General features: G+C 39.8%; 1 protein-coding gene across 3 annotated transcripts; it reads left to right on the top strand.

Annotated features, from left to right (window-relative positions):
• Positions 1-1,430: 1,430 nt before the first annotated feature.
• Positions 1,431-22,149, top strand: PRKAR1A (protein kinase cAMP-dependent type I regulatory subunit alpha). Of its 3 annotated transcripts, none has more exons than XM_008011988.3 (11): positions 1,431-1,574; positions 4,797-4,979; positions 12,191-12,361; positions 13,158-13,249; positions 13,449-13,510; positions 14,363-14,409; positions 15,201-15,359; positions 17,270-17,330; positions 18,298-18,419; positions 19,314-19,395; positions 19,673-22,149. In XM_008011988.3, exons 2-11 carry the CDS (start codon positions 4,803-4,805, stop codon positions 19,843-19,845), a joined length of 1,146 nt encoding a protein of 381 aa, XP_008010179.2. In that variant the 5' UTR covers positions 1,431-1,574; positions 4,797-4,802; the 3' UTR covers positions 19,846-22,149. The 3 variants fall into 3 exon arrangements, with proteins under 3 accessions (XP_008010179.2, XP_008010178.2, XP_037849181.1); XM_008011987.3 differs by lacking the exon at positions 1,431-1,574 and adding an exon at positions 1,835-1,977; XM_037993253.2 differs by lacking the exon at positions 1,431-1,574 and adding an exon at positions 2,313-2,400.
• Positions 22,150-23,262: the final 1,113 nt, after the last annotated feature.

Raw genomic sequence — 23,262 nt, 5'->3', positions numbered from 1 at the left:
CGGGCCTGCTCAATGGTATCAAATTTCCTCTGCTGCTTGCCAGCGTAGGGTTCAGTTTATCAACTCTTCTTTGTACTGTCAAGAGTGAAATCCTATATGACTGAGGCTCTGTCTTTAATCCCCAATTCCGATCATCCCTGGAGAAGGGCCAATGGTCAACATTTGGGGAGTCAGTGAAAGGAGAAACTTCAATCCTCCATTCCCCCCTGTAGGCCTGATTGCCCTTTTGATGTCACCTATGTGTCCCTGACTATCAGAAGGCAGTGAGTAACATAACTAAATAAATCATCTGATAGACAGTACCCTTAGAGTCCTGGTGGATTTGGGGGAGCAGTCGGCCTCTCAGGGCAGCGCTGTCCAATAGGAATATAATGGGAGCCATCTGTGTAACTTTAAAATTTTTAATAGCTACATTAAGAATTAAAAAACAAAGGTGAAATTAATTTTAATAATATTTTACCTAATATATCAAAAATATCATTTCAATCTGGAATCAATATAAACATTATTGAGATACTTTTTTGTATTGAGTTCATTATTTACTTTAAACATACCATACAGCCCTTGAAGTATATACAATGTTACTACAACAGCTCCTAGACACTTGCATGTGTATTTTGCTTTTTTGTATTGTGTTGAATTCATTACGAATTTTAAGCACATAGCCCTACAAATATATACAATGCTACTACAGCAGCCCCCAGCCAAACACTTGGATATGTGTCCTTGATGGGCTTTCTTTATTCAGTTAGAGACTTCATGTGTCTAAAACTGTACCCTGTCTCCCTTTTCTTCCTCCTGAGACAGATACTCTGATGGGAAAAAAAAAAAAAAAAAAATGGCTGAAAGAGTAAAGTCGCTTTTCCTCCGAATTTCCCTCATTAGTGCAGCTTGTACGGACAGCTGCGATTTCTTGTTGGGTCACAGAGCGTTTGTGACAATCTGCACGCTTTGCATTTCTCCCCCTGTGAGGTCAGGAGTGATGGGCGAGGGGGGGCACTTCAGTTTCTAGAAGGACCCGGCAAAGTCCTTTCCCGTGCCTGGTTTCCACAGGGACGGTGTGGCCTGCACAGAGGACAGCACCCCCGGCGGGGAGAGCGGCCGTGTCGGCCCAGCGGAGACTCGGCAGGGCTCAGGTTTCCTGGACCGGATGACGGACCTGAGCCCGGGGCCCGGACGGCGCTGGCCAGGCACAGGATGCGCAGCACGGAGAGCGCATCCCGGGCATCCGCCCGCGCTCGGCCCCGCGGCGCAGCTGCTGCAGATCCGCGGGGGCAACCACCTCCTCCGGGGGCTGGCAACCGCAGGACTCTCCCCGCCCCGGCCCGGAGCCCTCCCCTGCAAGGGCCGCGGGGCGGAGTCGCCCACCTGTCATCCGAGACGCCCCACGTGGGTCAGCCGGGGAGGGGGCGGAAAGGAGGGAGAAAAGGCAGAGGCGTCGAGGGAGGCCGGAGAGAGAGTGGGGTGGACAGAGGAGCGGAGGGACTAGAGGGAAGCTCACGGTAGCTGCGCGGAGAGGGGGCGAAGAGCAGAAGGAGGAACAGAGGCGACCCAAGACACCCAGAGAGGGACAGGTAAGGAGGGGCAGGTGAGCAGGAAGGAGGAGAAAACCGGGCTAGGGAGAGTGCGGAAAGGAGAAGTGGCGGGCGTGAGAAAACTGCTGTGGATAAGGGACGAGTAAGATGGAATGAATGGCGGAAGGCGAAAGACTGCAGAGTGAGGGTCCTTCCAAGAGCGACGGGGGAGGAACTGGGGCTGTTGCGCCCTTAAGGTTGCTAAGGCGACGGCTCTGGCCAGAGCGAGGCGCATTGACGTCAGCAGCCGAACGCTGATTGGCTGCGGCCAGGCCGTTTCCGGTGGAGCTGTCGCCTAGCCGCTATCGCAGAGTGGAGCGGGGCTGGGAGCAAAGCGCTGAGGGAGCTCGGTACGCCGCCACCTCGCACCCGCAGCCTCGCGTCCGCCGCCGCCCGTCCCCAGGTGAGTGGGGTCAGTCGGGGGCTCAGGCTAGGTGAGCTTCGTCGCTTCGCCGCCCGTTTGGGGGAGCTGGACCGAGCCAAGATGGCGTCACGGGGAGCGACCTGCGGGGGGACGGCCGCACCCCCCTGCCCCTCCCCGACCCGGCGGGCGCCTCCCCTCAGGCCTCACGACCCCAGCTCCGAGTCTGCATCCCCAAGGCCATCTGGGCGTCGGCTTTGGTACGGGGCTTCCCAGCCGCCCAGCTCCCGCGCGCTGCCCCCACCCCACGGCGCTTGGAGCCCTGGGCCCTCCGCGGCCCTCCCCGGCCGCTTTCGCCCCCGCGCGCCGCGGCCTCCTCGCTCACCCTCCCCCATTTCCTGAAGGACAACGGCTCTATTTTGCTGGGGTCCGCCATCGTTTTGTCCGCTGGTCCTGGCTCTTCTTGTAAGCCGGCAATTTTCCTCTCCACTCTAACGACTCCTAGTCATTGCTAGCAGTAGCCTTTCCTCTCCATAGCGAGGTGATCTTTCCCCCAGCACGACGGTCTTAGTCGGGCTCCTGAATTTCCTTTTGTCTCCTTTCACCTCCCTCCCTTTCCCGATTTTTCCTCCTAAGGCCTCCTCGCCACCACTGTGGCCTTCCGACTGGCGTAGCTTGAAGTCTCGGCTTCCCTTCTTCATTTTGTGGTCATGACCGTGGCCTATGTGAAGTGAAGGGCATTTTCCTGCCCTTCCTCTAGAAAATACACGGTACCTATTAACCCCTTCAGGTCAGAGCCTGTGGTGACGACCGTCTTACTCCTTGAGAGAGTCCCAAGAGATCCGTCTTTTCAGCAGAGCAAGGAAAGCAAACACTTCCTCAAGATGACCCCAGGGAAGCCGTAACTTGGCAGGTCTAAGGGGGTGCGGTCTGAATCAGGAACAGTCTCTCAAAGTGTTTTTATTTATTTCCCAGAATGTAATCCTTTCGAAGCAATTTTGTCACAACTGAATTTTCAAAAGAATGAATCTGGGTATAGAGTCAATGCAGCGAGAGTTTTAAAGCAGTTAAATAATTGTGTGTGGGGAGGGAAGGCTAGGTTGTTGGGCTTTTACAAATAAGTACACATAGAGAATCCAAGTAACTCTATTAAAAATATTAAGACTGTGAAATCTGGTTATTCAGGGATTTACATGGTGACTGCATTAATCTTGGGACATTTCTGTTCGTATACTGGCTATCTTTTTGGTTTTTGTAATACATTAGTTGTTTCAAACAAAAACACAGTTTCACGCCTTAGGCCCAGTTCTCTCATCTCTACCAGCCAAAGACCTGATCTTAGAATGATTGATCGGTTGAATATTCTTGAAATATGACTGTGTTTTGAAGCATGAAAGATCTGATTTATGATTGTTCTTGGTGGTCTTCAAGTATTACTTGAAATGCAGACAATTCTACTGAAGTGGATTTTCAGTTCATAGGATTTGCCTGACCTGGAGAAGTGGCATGTATAAATCCTAATTTTTTTTTTTTCGTTGCCTGTTTATTTCTAAAGTAGCAGCATGATTCTTTTTCCATGGCTTCTAATTTATGTGCTTGTCTTGGAGCCACAAACTTTCTAATAGTTTGTTAATTAGTCTACTTGTTATTGACCTTTATGGTGAAAGTTGTCAAAACAAAATGACTGACAGTGTAGCACTTTAGAATAGCTCTTTACTCTGGTATTTCTTTCTATAAATTCTTTTAAATGTACAGTTTCATCTCAGTAGTTTACAATGCATTATAATTGGAAAAGTCTGATTAGTATTGAATTCAGTTGCTGAGTGGAAGGGACCACACTCTTGTCTTCTACTCTTAAGTGCTTAGTAATTAGGAGTTGGAAGAAAAACAATATATGACCCTGTTGTTAAGTTACTAAATTTTTAATTCTAGGGTAGGGTCAGCTGCTCATTATTATCTCTGTTTGCTTTACTTTACATAAAGGTACCATAATTTGAATCCTCTAAAATCCATTAAATGCAATTTATCCGTTAAATGTAATCCATTAAATGCAATTTATCTATTGATTCTTCATTCAAGTTTGAAACAAGTGTTAACATTGACCTGTCCAGATGAAGAAAATATTTTGACAATTTTCTATCCAAATGTTTTACAGTTTACGTGGTAAGGATTCTTCCCTCCCCCAACTTAGGATTTTCCTTCTTTTACCAGTAGTATATTATCATTTAGGGGTGGAATCTGGCAGACGATTCTGGAATAATAAAAGGTTGCTTTTAAAACTCATCTGAATTTTCTTGCATGGTTTTAAAAATTTTCATTACGCTAGTAGTTGGCTAATCAAATCCTCACTCCAGTGGTTTGCTCTGTGACATTAGGACACTCCCATGGGATAGAAGTTACGTGTAGGGAATGTCAGATGTTCTTCATTGTGCTGACTTGCTTTCACTTAGAGTTGACTTGTGTGCCCTGGTAATTCTCTGTCCTGTTTACCGTTTACCTACTTCCCACGTCATCATGATTTCTTTTGCCAGGGAGAACTGAATGAAATTCCCTTAAGGGCCTGACTTCAGCACCCGCCTTTATGGAGGATAGTGGCTCATACTTCCTCCCAGGAGCTGAGGTTATCGACTCACTGTTGCCTGCAAAGATCCTGCAGCAGGAACTAAATGAAATATTTACTTGGAATAATGCTATTTCTGTACATATTTTATTCCCTAGTCCCCACTTCCCTGTTTAAAAACAAAATCTACTTAGAAGAAAATCCCTATGAATCAGTTGCCTAATGAATTTAGCAAGTTAAATGCCAGGTTGGCATTTTGCTTTATAGTTTATACAAGCATATGTGTGTTTTTTTCTCGCAGAGAACCATGGAGTCTGGCAGTACTGCCGCCAGTGAGGAGGCGCGCAGCCTTCGAGAATGTGAACTCTACGTCCAGAAGCATAACATTCAGGCACTGCTCAAAGATTCTATTGTGCAGTTGTGCACTGCTCGACCTGAGAGACCCATGGCATTCCTCAGGGAATACTTTGAGAGGTTGGAGAAGGTAAAAATAAATGTAGGGAGATGATGAGGTGATTGTGACAGTTGTTAAATTTAATAACTGGAATGTTACTAATTTGTGTTTTTTGGAAGAAGAGGAATCTGACTAAATAAAAAGTCTAAAACAATTTCAAATAAGAAATACAAGTAGGGCATTTGTAATAATTAAAAAATTCTTAATTAGTAGAATTTATCAGAAAATGAACCTGTATGCTAACTGTACTTGGCTAACAAAGGGTTTACACACAATTCTTTGTGACTTTTTAAATTAGTGCATAAAACTATAACAGATAAAACTGATCAGAAGTAGTATAGCAGTTCTGTGAATAAGAAATTCTATAGTACTTGAAGGCAGTTAATGCTTCCCCCTTTTTGAACAAAGCTAGTAAGTGTAATAAATCTTATCCCACTTTTAAAACTAGTGTAATGAAACATGAATCTAGCTTGTGATTGATATATCAGAAATTTTCAATTAGATTCAGTCTATTTTAGTGTAGAGTATATCTGATGAATTACTGTAGAGTAGAGATACTGAGCTTGATGGTCCTCAGACATTTTACTCCATATTATTGTCAGGACTTGTTGCCCCTTGAAAAAAATTAATCCAGTTTTTCTTTTTTGCTCTTCCTCTTTGCGTGTAGGTCATTGTGACCTACATATATGGCATATGTTTTTCTAAGCAAAGTGATAATTTTACATCAGGGATAATTGAAACAAATGAATGCTTCAATTGAATGCTTCAGTTCATCTCCCTCAAGAAATGATGAATGCGAAAGTCTAGATCACCAAATATTTTCAATAGTGTATGTGATTTGCTTCTGTAAATCAGTGAGAGAAACTTACAGATTTTCTCTTGCATGTGGAAGTTATGAGGTGGTTCATAATGATTATGAATCAATTGAGGGACATTTCTTTGGTATATGATTATCTAATTGTATAATAGAAATAATTTGCGTTATTTTCCATTGGTTTTTATTCATCAGCATAGGTTATTAGTTTCTTATAATCAGCATAGGTTATTAGTAAAATAATCTGTACTAAGCTTTAAAAAGTATTTGGGTAGCTCAATGATCAGGTATTTCCTATTTTCTTTAAAAACTGATTGTTAAAATTTGTATTTAGTACCATGATCAGAATAATTTTAAAAAAACCAAAAAAAACCCTAGTCACTGTGAATGTTGCTTTGCCGTCTTGAAATTATAGTGGATGTTCTGGCTTTCTCTCATTTATGCAATTTCCAAATCGTGGAAGTATTATAGAGCCAGGCCATAGATGTACCTTGTTTTGAAGTCAAGTGCGTTCCTGGAGATCCGGTTTTGAAATGGGTCACTGTAAGGTGATCCCTCTTCTTTGGACATCAATAGAAACCATCAAATGAGGGGATTAACTTGGTGAGACATTAAGTGTGTATCTTTTTATAGGGAGTGTTGAATGTGTGATGCTAGTTTCAAAGCTTGTGGTTGCCACAGTACTGTTTAAGGACTAACAAAGGTGGAAAGCAGTGAATAATTATTAAAATGGTTTCTTTGCAGATGGGATTTTAGATTTAATGTGTTTCAGCTTCTTTACCTTTTAATAATTAAAGTCACAGTTCAGCGTCGTTTTTACTATAATTCAGGGGTCTTTGTTCACATGTATACATTCCTTCCAGGGTTGAATATAGATACCTGGATCTTTAAGTAACTAGATTTTCAACTTTTTAGTGGGTCAGTGTTCTGTGTATTAGGTGTTAATTTGTATGTTAGTCTATTAGTCCGTTCTCATGCTGCTAATAAAGACATACTGAGACTGGGTAATTCATAAAGGAAAGAGGTTTAATTGACTCACAATTCGGCATGGCTGGGGAGGCCTCAGGAAACTTATAATCATGGCAGAAGGGGAAGCAAACCCGTCCTCTTCACATGGCAGCAGTAAGGAGAAGTACAGAGCAAAATGGGAAAAGTCCCTTATAAAACCATCAGCTATTGTGAAGACTCACTATCACAAAAACAGCATGAGGGTAACCCCCCGCCATGATTAAATTACCTCCCACCGGGTTCCTCTCAGGACCCATAGGGATTATGGGAACTACAAGATGAGATTTGGGTGTGGACACAGCCAAACAATATCATTCCACCCCTGGCCCCTCCCAAATCTCATGTTTTCACATTTTGAAACAAAGTCATGCCTTTCCAACAGTCCCTCAAAGTCTTGATTCATTCCGGCATTAACTCAAAAGTTCAAGCCCAAAGTCTCATCTGAGGCAAGGCAAGTCCCTTCCACCTATGAGCCTGTAAAATCAGAAGCAAGTTAGTTACTTCCTAGGGGCATTGGGTAGATACAACCTTTCCAAATGGGAGAACTTGGTCAAAACAAAGGGACTATAGACTCCGTGCAAATCCGAAATCCAACGAGGCAGTAATTAAATCTTAAAGTTCCAAAATGATCTCCTTGACTCCATGTCTCACATTCAGGGCACACCGATGCAAGAGGTGGGCTCCCGTGGCCTTGGGCAGCTCCGCCTATGTGGCTTTGCAGGGTACAGCCCCTCTCCTGGCTGCTTCCATGGGCAGACGTTGAGTGTCTGCTGCTTTTCCAGGTGCATGGTGCAATCTGTGGGTGGATCTACCATTCTGGAGTCTGGAGGATGGTGGCCGTCTTCTCATAGCTCCACTAGGCGGTGCCCCAGTGGGGACTCGGTGTGGGGGCTCCAAACAATCCCACATTTCCCTTCCTCACTGCCCTAGCAGAGGTTCTCCAGGAGGGCCATGCCCCTGCAGCAAACTTCTGTCTGGGCGTCCAGGCAATTCTGTACCTCTTCTGAAATCGAGGGGGAGGTTCCCAAACCTCAGTTCTTGACTTTTGTGCACCCACAGGCCCAGTACCACGTGTGAGCTACCAAGGTTTGGGGCTTGCACTCTGAAGTGATGACCAGAGCTGTACCAAGCCTCTTTTAGCCAAGACTGGAGCTGAAGCAGCTGGAATGCAGGGTACCATGTCCTGAGGCTTCATAGTACAGGAGCCCCAGGGCATGGCCCAGGAAACCTTTTTCCCCTCCTAGGCCTCTGGGCCTATGATGGGAGGGGCTGTCCTGAAGGTCTGTGACATGCCCTGGAGACATTTTCCCCAACGTCTTGGTGATTAACATTTGGCTCCTTGTTATGTGAATTTCTGCCGCAGGCTTGAATTTCTCCCCCAAAAATGGAGTTTTCTTTTCTATTGCTTTGTCAGGCTGCAAATTTTTCAAACTCTGCTTCCTCTTGAATGCTTTGCCGCTTAGAAATTTCTTCCACTAGATACCCGAGATATCTCTGTCAAGTTCAAAGTTCCACAGATTTCTAGGGCAGGGCCAAAATGCTGCCAGTCTCTTTGCATAGCTAGAATCACCTTTACTCCAGTTCTTAACAAGTTCCTCATCTCTATCTGAGACCACTTCAGTCTGGACTTCATTGTCTATATCACTGTCAGCATTTTGGTCAAAGCCGTACAAGTCTCTAGGAAGTTCCAACCTTTTCCACATCTTCCTGTCTTCTGAGCCCTCCAAGTCTCTAGGAATTTCCAAACTTTCCCACATTTTCCTGTCTTCTTAGCCCTCCAGACTGTTCCACCCTCTTCCTGTTACCCAGTTCCAAAGTTGCTTCTACATTTTTGGGTATCTTTGTAGCAGCACGCCACCATCTGTGGTACCAGTTTACTGTATTAGTCTGTTCTCATGCTGCTAATAAAGACATACCCAAGACTGGGTAATTTATAAAGGAAAGTTGTTTGACTCACAGTTCCGCATGGCTGGGGAGGCCTCAGGAAACTACAATCATGGCAGAAGGGGAAGCAAACACATTTTTCTTCACATGGCAGCAGCAAGGGAAGGGTCAAGCAAAAGGGGGAAAAGCCCCTCAAAACCATCAGATCTCATGAGAGCTCACTATCACAAGAACAGCAGGGAGGTAACCACCCCTGTGATTAAATTACCTCCCACCAGGTCCCTCCCACAACACGTGGGGATTATGGGAACTACAAGATGAGATTTGGGTGGGGATACAGCCAAACCATATCAGTCTGAAAATATAGTCATATACTCATCACCTTCTTCCTCACTACTGGGGGGGTTGTGTTTCTGTTTCCTTCGACTGCTCCATAAGAAATGTACCAAAACTCTTGACAGTTGGTCTTTTGAAAACTTCTGCATTTTAATTCAGTCATCCGGAATTTGAGTCTTCTTTTACTGTTGTATTTATTAGAACCTTAAATAAGAGGAACTAAAATAACTGTGACCTTGTGTCTGGTGTGTCAGGTACTGTGTGAAGCACTTTACATACATACATACTCATTATTTCAAATGTATGAGGTAGGTGATTATCAGCATTTTACAGACATAGCAGTAAAACTGAGAGAAATTAAGTAATGTGGCTGTGGTCATAAGACTGTAGTCTGCTTTTGTTGGAGCAACATACAACCCCCAAATTTCACTGGTTACTACAACAGACCAGTCATGTGCAGTTCTTCTGATATCAGCCTGTCTTGTGTTCTGACACCACATACCTTGTTTTGGGGCTGAGCAGAAGGAGCAGCCCTATATAGGGCATGCTGTTCTCAAAGCAGAGGGAGGGCAGAAGCTCAAGGTGGACAGAGCCAAACCACACAGGCAAGCATGGTATGGCATGTCCACTTACATTCCATGGCCAGAGCAAGTCCTGTAGCCAAGCCTTAAGTCAGTGGGGGTGGGAAGTATACTTTACCCACAGGGAGGAGTGACAGAAGCAGGGAGGGAACAAATAATCATGAAAACATAGTAAGTTAGTAGTGGGGACAGAATTTGAACCTAAGAGTCAAGAAGATAGTGCAGAATTTAATGCAAAACCGAATGCAGAATTTGAACCTCAGAGTTAAGAATATAATTAACCACTGAGTAGACTGGGAGGTTTTTTCTAATTTTTAATTTTTTATTGATACATAACATTTGTATGTTTTTATGGAGTACATGTGATATTTTACATGCGTAAAATGTGTAATGATCAAGTCAAGGTATTTAGGTTATTCATCACCTCACTTAAAGAGCTGAGGAGGAAGGAGACTGACAGCAGGATGACAACAGCAAGAGAAAAGATGTAAAAATATATCAGTATATACTAGAAAACTCATGATCTGAGTAATGGCTCTGAGTTGTCAGATTAGGTTATGTTCAGACTGCTGTTTTTAAAAGACTCACTAGACTCCATGAGACAATGCTGAAATCAAAATGCTTTTGTTACTTCACAATTAATCTTAAAAATTCAGTGAAGTAGAATATAGTCCCAAATGAAATGTTGTTTGTGAAATTTTTCCTGAAATTTTTGTGAAATGTCACTGACAAATTTGGGGGGAAGAATTTGTGTTTTCATTTATACTCTTAAACTGTGTGTGTGTGTGTGTTTAGTATTATTATTATTATTTTGAGATGGAGTCTTGCTCTGTCACCCAGGCTGGACTGTAGTGGCGCAGTCTCGGCTCACTGCAACCTCTGCCTCCTGGGTTCAAGCGATTCTCCTGCCTCAGCCTTCTGAGTAGCTGGGACTACAGGTGCCTGCCACCATGCCCGGCTAACTTTTGTATTTTTAGTAGAGATGGGGTTTCACCATAATGGCCAGTCTGGTCTTGAACTCCTGACCTTGTGATCTGCCTGCCTTAGCCTCCCAAAGTGCTGAGATTACAGGCGTGAGCCACCATGTGCGGCCTATTTTTTGAGACAGGATCTCACTCTATTGCCCAGGCCTGAGTACGGTGGTGGGATCATGTCTCACTGCAGTCTCTACTTTCCAGGCTCAGGTGATCCTCCTGCCTCAGCATCCCAAGTAGCTGGGACTACAGGCGCGTGTCACCACGCCCAACTAATTTTTATGTTTTTTTGTAGAGATGAGGTTTTACAATGTTGCCCAGGTGGGTCTCGAACTCCTGGACTCAAGTGATCTGCTCCCTTTGGCCTCCCAAAGTGTTGGGATTATAGGCCCGAAACACTGTACCCAGTCATGTACTCTTAAATTTTAAACTTGGGGGAGACTTGAGTTTTATAGCCCTGTGTTAATATGAAATGAGAAACCCTTACTGGTTATTGGAAAAAGCAGAATTAGCATGAAATGAGTTTTCTAAAAACCGTATTTTAAAAAGTAGTTTACATATTCACATATTTCAAAGTTGTGCAAGTACAAAAGGACATAATAATGAAAGGTCTCCCTCCCACGCCATTGCTTTTCTTGAATGCTGCCAATGTTCTGGAGATTAATATATGGACACTTACAGGCAAATTTATATATAAAAGAGAAGTAATGGGTCAAATGAATGAGAAAGTAGAAGGTAACACATTTTTATTTTTTCCCTTTTACTTCAGTCATAACAACGAATTCTTTAGATCTGAGAGGAATTTGTTTTTAAGGCTCTAGATATGAAAAAAGAATGCTTAATAGTTTATCTTAGGTTTTATTTGAATTGGTCCAATAGGTAGTTTTAAAAACCTAGTAAACTCTTTTTGTCTTTTAACTTCAAGTTTAAACCTTGATTACAAAGAATGATCCTGCCTCTGCTGGGAGAAGTGTTATAGATAATGATCTTATTTAAATTCATGATTACCATCACATCATTTCATTATTTGTTTTTATCTGGGATCAAACTAGAATGTGAATTCCACAGGCTCAGGACCCTCTCCTATTTGTTTTTATATTCCTGTTGCCTAGCATAGGTCTTGGCATGGCAGATCCAGAAAATGGCTTATTGAGTTGATGAAGTAACTCGGTAATCTAGACATTCTTGGATCACTATGTTGGGCTTGAATTGTTTTTCCTGATAACATTTCGTTTGGCAGGAGGGTCTCTTGCTATCTGCAGTAGCATCCAAAAAAACCCAGTTTTCAGGATTTCGTCTTGCGGTGTGTTACTGTTGTGTGCATCACAGATCATTGTTGTCAAGACATTAATGAATATCTGATTTGTTACTCACATGTGAGTACTAATGGCTTGTACCAGTGGCTTTTGCCCATTAATAAAGGATAGCGTCTGTTATCATCTGAGGTACATTCTCTTGAGAGTGTTTCTTTTCAAGTGTTACTCTCTATTTTTTTTCCCTTTTGGAATCGGTCTTTTCTTCTTAACTTACGTTGTTAATGGAAGAAGAGATTGGAAGTGACTAAGATAGACTATCCTTGGAACGTGAGAATGCCAGCTTTACATGCTGAAGGATCTCATTTTGCAAACTTGTAATTTCTTTCAGGAGGAGGCAAAACAGATTCAGAATCTGCAGAAAGCAGGCACTCGTACAGACTCAAGGGAGGATGAGATCTCTCCTCCTCCACCCAACCCAGTGGTTAAAGGTCGGAGGCGACGAGGTGCTATCAGCGCTGAGGTCTACACGGAGGAAGATGCCACATCATATGTTAGAAAGGTAGTTTTGATATTTGAACATCAGGGAGATGCTTTTGGGACCCATTTGGTGGTCATCTAGTCTCCTTTGATGAGTGAATCGTAAAATACAAAACGGGGTGGAACTTCATTCATCCTGTGCAGTTCTTGGGTACTGGAAAACAGGTTTCTGTAATAGCATGCTGTCAGAGGAAATAACTAATAGTGATTATAAACCAGTGAATAATTGCATTTTGGGGTTTGTTATTTCCTTGCTGCTGCTGTTTTGCAGTAGAAGGAGGTGGGCTTTTTTTCTTGAATCATGATGTCCGGTTTCTGCTATCCTGTTAAATGTTGTGACTTTTAACATTTTATTCTACGAGCTTCATTTGTCCTATATTCTCCTCTTCCTCAGAGCCAGGCTGCTATTTTAGTTATGCTGTTAACCTTAAATGGGAACAGAATTGTCGCACTTGAGGCTTATGAAACTAACAGATCACAGACTTTAAAATGACTAATTATTATAAAATGCTTAGTTTTGCCTCAGAATAATGACCTTGGTCAAGGTGTTTTGGTTTGTTTCTTTAGTTGTTAACTGGGAACCAGGTACCAGACGTTATATTTAGGCCTGGCTGTAGGCAAGGAGATTAATTAGTCAATATTTATTGAGTAGTTTATGGATCAAAGATAGTACAAGTGTGTTGTAGTGAAAATATTTAACTCGAAGCAGTCTTGTTTAAATACCATAATGTGGCTTGACATTTAATTGAAACACAGGTTGCAAACATGAAATGTTTTTGGTTTATGGAATTGTCGTTTGACCTTCAATTCTTTTCTAGGTTATACCAAAAGATTACAAGACGATGGCTGCTTTAGCCAAAGCCATTGAGAAGAATGTGCTGTTTTCACATCTTGATGATAATGAGAGAAGGTAGGAACAGGCTCTTTCTTAACATTATTTTTCAAGTAAGGTTGTGATCCCAAATTATTTTCAGCACTTGTTGCAAGTTTTAGAACTCTTAATGATTGTTCACTAGATGACAATCAGGGGTCTTTAATACTAAGCTTAATGTTTGAAACTCATGGAAGAGACATGTGAAATGTAACACAAGGCCTTCTCTCTCTTGCAGTGATATTTTTGATGCCATGTTTTCGGTCTCCTTTATCGCAGGAGAGACTGTGATTCAGCAAGGTAAGGGCTTCTGGAGCATGCAGTATTGTTACGGGAGAGGAGGCGAGACTGCAGGATTTTTTTGGTTTTGTTTTACTGAAGTTTGTTTTCCTTGATCCTACCACTTTTTTTTTTTTTTCTGTTATGCTATTGGATTTTTCTGTTTCTTTTAAATTAAAATTTTCTGAGATGGACAGAACACTTTTTATTGGGAACTAATATTTTTGATACAGTTTTGTTTATAATTTAAAGGAAATGCCTACATTGTCTTATCTTGAATGTCATATAAAATTTCAGAAGCATATATATCTCTCATGTCCTTTATATTGATTATTAATCACTTTTAAAGTAAGAAATAAATGAAACACCTACATTCTTCATTGTATATAGCTCTGTCTGTTAAGAAGGTTCTAGGACTTATATAGATTTCTCACTTTGCCTACATAGACTAACATGGATCTGACTTTTTGACTATCTTCCTCTTTTTATTTTCTTATTTATTCATGACATTTTATGAATTGTTATATATTTCCATTTTGTGGCAACCTGATAATTTGCTATTAACTATTTGAGTTGTTTCTAATGTCCTTGTTATAGATGCCATAGCAGTTAATAACTTTGTAGACATATGTAGCTTTTAACAATTTTTTTCAGAGATGGTATTCACCATGAGATGACTAAAAAAATTTTTGATTAATTCTGTGACTTTTAAAATATATTGCTTGATTCCCCCCCCCCAAAGATTGTGTTACTTTGTAACACAGTCTTCTCTCACAGTACCACTATAAAATAAGTTTATTATTTTGTATTAATTTTGATAGTTTGTTTCTTTAGTTTGGAATATGCTTCTAACATTTTTACCAACTCTTTTAGGTGATGAAGGGGATAACTTCTATGTGATTGATCAAGGAGAGACGGATGTAAGATTTACTCATATAAAAAATATGTTGATCTTAAAAGCCAATGTATTGATTGCTTCTGAGCAATAAGATTAGTGATTTTGAAGGATCATTACATCCCTTGTATGTCAGATTTTATTAATACCTTTTGCCAAGTATTTTCATGACACAGAGAAATTTTTTAAAGGTAATTTTCTGTTCAGAACTTTTGCTGGAGTGGTGGTTAGGAAGTGTGTGTAGCTGGGTGCAGTGACCCATGCCTATAATCCCAGCACTTTGGGAGATGGAGGCAAGAGGGTTGCTTGAGCCCAGGAGTTCAAGACCAGTCTGGGCAACAAAGTAAAACCTCACGTCTTTAAGGGGGAAAAAAAAAAAAAAAGGATTCTAGACCCAGCCATTAGCTAGCAAACGTAATACAGCTTTCTTATTCACAGATGAAATGGGGACAATAATAGCATTGATCTTTTAGGATTATTAGAAAATTCAGTGACCTAATGCAAGTAAAATGATTAGCATAGAGCTCAGCATGGTTCTCTAAGTATCCATGACTGGTATTAGTGCTTAGCCAACCTCTTTCCCTTACATCCTTACAGAGTGCTTTTTTGTTATCAGATAATTAAATCAGGTAAATTTTAGACACTCAATGTAACTCATCAGAAATCAACTATTCTCTATTGTGTACTGCAAACATAATATATTCTATTTTTTAAAACAAAGTTTAGGATTGTGACGTTTTTAAAAGGTTGAGGGTTTCTAACATTTATGTGTTTGTATCTAGAAAAAAAACTTTTTTGATGTCACTTGCACTTTAGGTCTATGTCAACAATGAATGGGCAACCAGTGTTGGGGAAGGAGGGAGCTTTGGAGAACTTGCTTTGATTTATGGAACACCTAGAGCAGCCACTGTCAAAGCAAAGACAAATGTGAAATTGTGGGGCATCGACCGAGACAGCTATCGAAGAATCCTCATGGTAAGAGACCATGCTATTTGAGAGTGTGATTTAGAATTCTCATCTATGTAACTAATGTTTGAATATTACCAAATTAAAAAGAGAATCTTTCTTTCTTTTAATGAGCAAATATTTCTTACTTTTAATGAGCAAATACTTTGCATTAAGCCCAGCTTAGCATTATTCATTATGCCATTTTAGGCAGTGATATTTTAGAACAAAACCTTGGGAAACAAGATCTGGTATATTTTTGCTGATCATCTCATTTTGGGAAATCTATCCATTTGCGGGTAGGCACATCTTAATTTACCTGATTATACCCATTACAGCATGATAGGTGCTGCTTTTAAGTGCTTAAGGTTATTTGGGGCCATTCAGAAATAATCAGCTTCCCTAACCTGTGAAAGTGGATTATCAGTAATGCATATGTATGTCATGTCCCCTCTAGTTAAAGGAATAAACAAAAACTAAAACCATTGGAACGTTCTGGTGATACAGTCAGATTTTTTGAGAACCTTGTGATAAATTTATAGGATAGCTTTGGATGTTTAAGTCCCAGTCAGTGCATTGGTCATTTTCAGTGGTTTTCTTAAATTTGTGCAGTGTCCATCTGACCATTTGAAAATGTACAGTCTGATGTACTTTGAACTTTTTCTGCATTTGGGATATATGGATAGATGAGATTAGATTGTCTTGTCCTTTGTAGCAACATAGATAGAGCCGGAGGCCATTTTTCTAAGCAAAATAACACAGGAACAGAAAACCAAACCGCATGTTCTCGCTTATAATTGGGTGCTAAACAATGAGAACACATGGATACTAGAAGGGGAACAACAAACACTGGGGCCTGCTTGAGGGTGGAGGGTGGGAAGAGGGAGAGGATCAGAAAAAATAACTGTTGTGTACTTTGCTTATTACCTGGGCCACAAAATTATATGAACACCACACCCCCGTGACACCCAGTTTACCTATATAACCTGCACATGTGTCCCTGAACCTTAAAAAAACACAAATGCTTATGGCAAAGATAAGTCTAAATTTTAGAAAGATTGGTTTTGAAGTGATATGACAGTCTACTGGAGAAGAAATTGACCATATAGTCAGTTCTGCATTTCCTCTACAGGAATACTATTAGTAAAAGGAAACGTAGAGTGTTTACAGCTTTATCTCATTGCCAAAGAAGGAAGAGTTAGGACCTGGAACTATTGGTTTGAAATAAAATATTTTACTTTCTCATAGTGGGCCTGAAAGGAAATTAGGGCCTCACAATGCATTGGCTCTGTGGATGGGAATTAGGAACTGTAGATATGGGGTGAAATATCTATGTAGGTGGTTAGGGGAGGGTATGGTCCTTTCTTATGGAATAAAGACATGTCAGTTGTATAGGGGGTGAGGAGCCAAAACTAATGGAGGAATCCGCATGTAAATATCAGCATTGAACAGGAAGAACACTAGGATTATTGGGTTGTAAATGAAGACCTAGATCACTTTTGTGAGAAAATATTTTCAGAGATAAATTGGGTTGGCAGTGGCGCAAAATCACTTTGAGAGTAAACATGGAAATTGGGCATGGTATATAAAGTGTGTGGAAAAATATCTTGAGTGATAGGCTCAGGTATAAACCGGTATTTCGACTGTATTTGGAAGTTGGGAAATGCTTTGTGAAATATGTCAACATACTGGTTACAAATGCTAGGAATTGGGCATAATATTGGCAGAAAATAAAAATCACAAGAAATGTCATTCATTACCTGTAAAATAAAGATGAATTAGTTAAAATTAAACTTTCTTCATTAAAAAAAAGTAGCAGCAAGAAGCTTTGACTTTCTGGTTTTAAAATTTATTTGAAACTTAATATTTATTATTCCATAGCATTATATGGTGATAATTACACATCTTGGGGATATCACTTTTGTTATTTTTATTTTTAGGGAAGCACACTGAGAAAGCGGAAGATGTATGAGGAATTCCTCAGTAAAGTCTCTATTCTAGGTGAGTTGTGAAGTGTGTTGACTTTGCTAGTATATGAGATACCCCTGAATTAGAATTGGTTGGACTTGGGAAAAGCCTTCTGAAAGTATAATTGCTACTCATTCCCCCTGAAAAGACAGAAGGGCTGAAAGTCCTGACTGTCGACATTCACAGTTATTTCCTCTGTGACTTCTGTCTCTCTTGTTCCATCATTGAGTTGATTGGTTCAGAAAAGTGAGTACTTCCAAGAATGCATTTCCTCTGTGGAAAGATTAGGTATCATTTGCTGGCATCCTCTGCAAACATGCCAAAAGTTTGTTGAAATTTAGAGTAAAGCAGATTAATTGAAGATATTCTTTTGTGCATTTTGTTATGTGGACTTGGAGATGTTCGAACCTGTTCTTCACGAAGGGGGAATGGGGATTTTTATAAGGTAACAGGCTTCGGCCACTGTTTATTGCAGTGAATTTTTCGCCCCTTATTTGTCTTTTTTTTGAATTGGTTACGGTTGCTTTGTGTTTTGGATCGTAGTTTGGCCTTTGGGAATAAAAGTTATTTTCTAGTTCTAGTTTCATAAAGTAAACCAAAGATTTAAGTAGATTAAATTATTTCTACGAAACTTTGGAATGATATGGGTGGAGATACTATGACTTTTGAGTATTGTAGTTGTAGGTTTGATATGCATTGATGGCAATCTTCAGGAATACTTAAGGATTACATTTTCTTATTCCCTTGCCATTGGGTACAGTTGGTATAAATTAACCTAGCCACTGGGCTACTGAAGGTAAGGATCTAAGGGCAATCTGCAGGCAGTATGAGAATCCTCCTCAGACTAGAGGTAATTGAAGACAGGTACCGTGTTTAATCTGAGACACTACTAGAATGTTGAATGGGCATGGCTATTTGGTTGAATCTCTTTATACTTTCTTTTTACCTTTATAACAGCACCAAATAATACAGAGGAATTATGTTGATTCTTGTCTTTCAGAGTCTCTGGACAAGTGGGAACGTCTTACGGTAGCTGATGCATTGGAACCAGTGCAGTTTGAAGATGGGCAGAAGATTGTGGTGCAGGGAGAACCAGGGGATGAGTTCTTCATTATTTTAGAGGTAAAGAACTCGGAATTTGATACTTTAAAAAGTTGTACACTCTAAGAGGGAAAGAGTGGGCTAATTCTGAACTATAGCTTTAGTTTTTAAGAATATCTGACAATTGTATTTTAAAATTATCTTTTACTTTGAAATGCTGTTGTTTGGTTTTCTGCCAGGTCACTACATTTTTAAATGAGTTTGAGGCAGAATTCTTGAAGGGCCATAGACATGAATAGCCAAATTCTAAAAACCATTTAACATAACAAACTGATGATTCTGCAGTATCCTTGTTAAAATGCAAGTGTTTGGGCTATCTGGCAAATAAAGATGAAAGGTAATTATTTAAATTTGAAAAATTACTGTGTTTGTGTATCTCCACATTCCATGGGAATGTATAGCAGATACTCTTGCTTGCCAAGCAGATCCAAATGGCAGATTTTTATGAATGTGGCTTCATAGTTGCTAATTGATTTTATTTAAATCAGGAGTCAGGAGACTGTAAAGGGCCAGGTGGTAAGTAAGTGAAGCTTTGTGGACCATAGGGTTTCATTCGCAAAGACTCAACTCTTGCCATAGTGCAAAAGCAGCCGCAAGTAATGTGTAAATGAATGTGTGCGGTATTCCAGTAAAGTTTTATTTGCGAAAGAGACGGTGAGCTTGGATTTAGCCCTTCATCTACAGTTTGCTAACCCAGGTCTGCACCCTTTAAGCACCTTAGCTTGGTAAGAAGAACCTCGCTAGCAGGAGATGCTGGTAAAATAGAAATTAAAGATCATGTGGTGACTAATTTTAAAGTCATCTTTTATCATATGCACATATTTGCAAGGTAGCTAAAATTGCATAGGATGTTTAAGATGCCACCCTGGGTTTGAGAGTGTGTGTTTGTTGAGCTTTTTGGTGATTTTATTATAGGGGTCAGCTGCTGTGCTACAACGTCGGTCAGAAAATGAAGAGTTTGTTGAAGTGGGAAGATTGGGGCCTTCTGATTATTTTGGTATGTATGAATTCCCTCACAATAAATACGTGGTTTCTTTAAGTCACCTCTCAGTGAGATATTGTAGTCTTCCATAATTTTGTCTTCTGAATTTTATTTTCTAATTGCAGTCTTTTTTGGCTCAGAGAGACGGTGTGAGATTTTGATCTTTACTCATTTAATGAAATTACTGATTGTCTCATATCTATTGTCTTCTTTCTCAGAAGTGCACTGCTTTAAGGAAATGTTTTTCATAGAAGTTAGCCTGTTCTTACCCTTCTTCTTTTCCTTTCTCCAGGTGAAATTGCACTACTGATGAATCGTCCTCGTGCTGCCACAGTCGTTGCTCGTGGCCCCTTGAAGTGCGTTAAGCTGGACCGACCTAGATTTGAACGTGTTCTTGGCCCGTGCTCAGACATCCTCAAACGAAACATCCAGCAGTACAACAGTTTTGTGTCACTGTCTGTCTGAAATCTGCCTCCTGTGCCTCCCTTTTCTCCTCTCCCCAATCCATGCTTCACTCATGCAGACTGCTTTATTTTCCCTACTTGCAGCGCCAAGTGGCCACTGGCATCGCAGCTTCCTGTCTGTTTATATATTGAAAGTTGCTTTTATTGCACCATTTTCAATTTGGAGCATTAACTGAATGCTCATCCACAGTTAAATAAATAGAAAGAGTTCTATGGAGACTTTGCTGTTACTGCTTCTCTTTGTGCAGTGTTAGTATTCACCCTGGGCCGTGAGTGCCATGCTTTTTGGTGAGGGCAGATCCCAGCACCTATTGAATTACCGTAGAGTAATGATGTAACAGTGCAAGATTTTTTTTTTTAAGTGATATAATTTTCCAGTTCTAAGCATATTTAGACTGTGGCCATATATGCTGTATTTCTTTGTAGAATAAATGGTTTCTCATCATGCTTTAAAGATTAGGGAAAATGGATATAGAAAATCTTAGTATAGTAGAAAGACATCTGCCTGTGATTAAACTAGTTTAAGGGTGGAAAAATGCCCATTTTTGCTAATTATCAATGGGATTGGTTCAATTTTTTTTTTTTTTCCAGAATTTTTGTTTGCCAAGCTAATCTGCCTGGTTTTATTTATATCTTTTTATTAATGTTTCTTCTCCAATTCTGAAATACTTTCAAGTGTGGCTATCTATACCTGCCTTTTAAGTTTGAAACTAACTCATAGACTACAAATATTGGTTAGTATTTAACTACATCTGCCTCGGCTCACAAATTCCGATTAGACCTTTATCCAGCTAGTGCCAAATAATTGATCAGATGCTGAATTGAGAATAAGAATTGGAGGTCTGCAATCTTGGTTGTTAATTTAGAGCTTTTGGTTAAAGTATGTCCTTCAGCTGACTCCAGTATAATCTCCTCTGCTTATTAAACTGATTCCAGGAGATTGGATTTGCTATGACTAGATACAGATGGAGCAAATATCCTAACCGAGAAAAGAGGTGATGCTGCTAAAGGGAGAAATGGCAGGTGGACAAAGTTCAGTGTTGGGAATTTTCCCCGTGAGATTCACTGGGGCATGAGATTTTGGAAGAAGTTTTTTACTTTGGTTTAGTCTTTTTTTCCTTTTTATTTCAGAATTTCTGGTGGGTTGATGGTAGGGTATAATGTGTCTGTGTTGTTTCAGATTGGTCTAAAAGGCTATCCTGCTGAAAGTCCTGCTTTCCTATCTAGCATTTGTTTCTCTGGCAAACTTTTCTTTCTTTCCTTTCGTTTTTAAAGTAAACGTGTATTGAGTCTTAACTGTATTTCAGTATTTTCCAGCCTTACGTGTTACATTATTCCAATGATACCCAGCAGTTTATTTTTATTATTTTTTTAAACAAACTTTCACAGTTCTGTAATGTAGGCACTTTTATTTTCGTTGTGATTTATATATAAGGTAATGTAGGGTTATATTTGGGAGTGACTGCAAGCATTTTTCCATCTGTGTGCAAATAACTGACACTGATTATTGAGCCCCTCTCCTGCCCTTTCCTAGGTAATTTAAATTGGTCATGGTAGATTTTTTTCATACATTTGAAAAACTTATAGGTTGTTACCAAGTATAAAGTATAAATCTGGGGAAGAGGCTTTATGTACATTTTAGGGTGGGTAAGAAAGCCACCTTGTTACAGATTTTTTAATTTCCAAAATAATCTATATTAAATGAGAGTTTTCTGATCTGTACTTTGTGTTTAGCTACCTTTTTATATTTAAAAAGTTAAAAATGAAAATTATGTTCTTACAAGCTTAAAGCTTGATTTGATCTTTGTTTAAATGCCAAAATGTACTTAAATGAGTTACTTAGAATGCCATAAAATTGCAGTTTCATGTATGTATATAATCATGCTCATGTATATTTAGATACATATAATGCTTTCTAAGTGAGTTTTACTCTTAAATCATTTGGCTTGCTGTTTACTCCCTTCTGTAGTTTTTAATCAAAAAATTTAAAGATAAGTCTACATTAAACAATGATCACATCTAAAGCTTTATCTTTGTGTAATCTAAGTATATGTGAGAAATCAGAATTGGCATAATTTGTCTTAGTTGATATTCAAGGCTTTTAAAAGTCATTATTCCTGGGCTTGGTAAGTGAATTTATGAGATTTACTGCTCTAGAAAGTATAGATGGCCAAAGGACCGTTTTGTATTGCTTCCTGATTACCAGTCTGATTATACCATGTGTGCTAATATACTTTTTTTGTTATAGACTGTCTTAATGGTAGGTCAAGTAATAAAAAGAGATGAAATAATTTAAATTCTTAAATGGATCAGTTTTTCTTCTCTTTCTCTTTTCCGTCTTTCTCTCTCTGTCCTTCCCCTAAAGTCTACTCTGATGGGCAAAAATGAAAAGGGAAAGTGAATTATGGGATCAGTGTTTTGAAAGACTGCTTATTTTCAGTGCTTTTCAGTTTGTCAAAGAGTGGATCTCAAAATCTTGCTTAAAGGGTAATTGAGATGTAGCAGATTTATTTACTTAGTCATGGAAGGAAAAAATTCAGTCAGAAGCTACAGATTTCCTTTTGATTGAAGATAGATTGGTTCTCTGGCCTTGGAACTTTCCCAGACTTAATGGGGAAACATCATCTCTGGATTAGCATAATCTTTGGTTTAAATTTAATACATACATTAATGCTACTTGGGATACTTTTATATTTTGCATAAAAAGCCTTATTTCTGATGCTGTTTCCTTAGGTTTCTGAGGAATGAGATGATTAAGTTGTATTCATTAGTAGTGTGTTGGTATGTTTTCACATTCAGTGATGCTGGAGATATATTGTATGTTAGAAGAGATTCTTTAATTTGTGCTGCTTTGAACATGTGTACCTTTTCTAGATTCAGTAATCCCTTCCCTGCCATCCTCTGGATTTTGAAACCTTTAGAGTCACAATAGAATATAAATAAAGAAAATTTCTCTGGGTTGACAGTCATGGTTATAGTTGAAGTCTCTCTAAGCAGTGGCCCAAGTAGACGCTTTTTTTTGGTTTGTTTTATTTTTTAATGATTTAAATACTGACATTTAAAAATTGAAGTAGCATGTCAGTTTTCTTATTACTACTTTATCTCCAACCACAAATAATAGCTGAACCTTTTGTACTTATGTTAGGCCCTGGCAGTGTATGTTTAGATGGGCTAAGACAATATCAAGAAGCAATGGCTAGATAACCATTTAATTTGTCCCCAAATGTATGTTTTTATCTATCTATTATCTATCTATCTATCTATCTAAGACGGTGTCACTCTGTCACCCAGGCTGGAGTGAAGTGACATGATCACTGCAGCCTCTCCATCTCCCAGATTCAAGTGATTCTTGTACCTCAGCCTCTGGAATAGCTGGGACTAGAGATGTGCGTCATCATTCCCAGCTAGATTTTTGTAT

The sequence above is a fragment of the Chlorocebus sabaeus genome, chromosome 16, assembly GCF_047675955.1.
Source record: "Chlorocebus sabaeus isolate Y175 chromosome 16, mChlSab1.0.hap1, whole genome shotgun sequence".
Classification (NCBI taxonomy): domain Eukaryota; kingdom Metazoa; phylum Chordata; class Mammalia; order Primates; family Cercopithecidae; genus Chlorocebus; species Chlorocebus sabaeus.
The sequence above is the reverse complement of the archived record's forward strand: the minus strand, read 5'-3'. Positions and strand labels throughout refer to the sequence as shown.

Excerpts from the sequence above, each read along its gene's own strand:
- PRKAR1A (XM_008011988.3), top strand. The coding sequence starts at position 4,803 with ATGGAGTCTGGCAGTACTGCCGCCAGTGAGGAGGCGCGCAGCCTTCGA. Across the intron at positions 4,980-12,190 it reads ACTTTGAGAGGTTGGAGAAG|GAGGAGGCAAAACAGATTCA; the intron begins GTAAAAATAAAT and ends AATTTCTTTCAG. Across the intron at positions 13,511-14,362 it reads AGAGACTGTGATTCAGCAAG|GTGATGAAGGGGATAACTTC; the intron begins GTAAGGGCTTCT and ends CAACTCTTTTAG.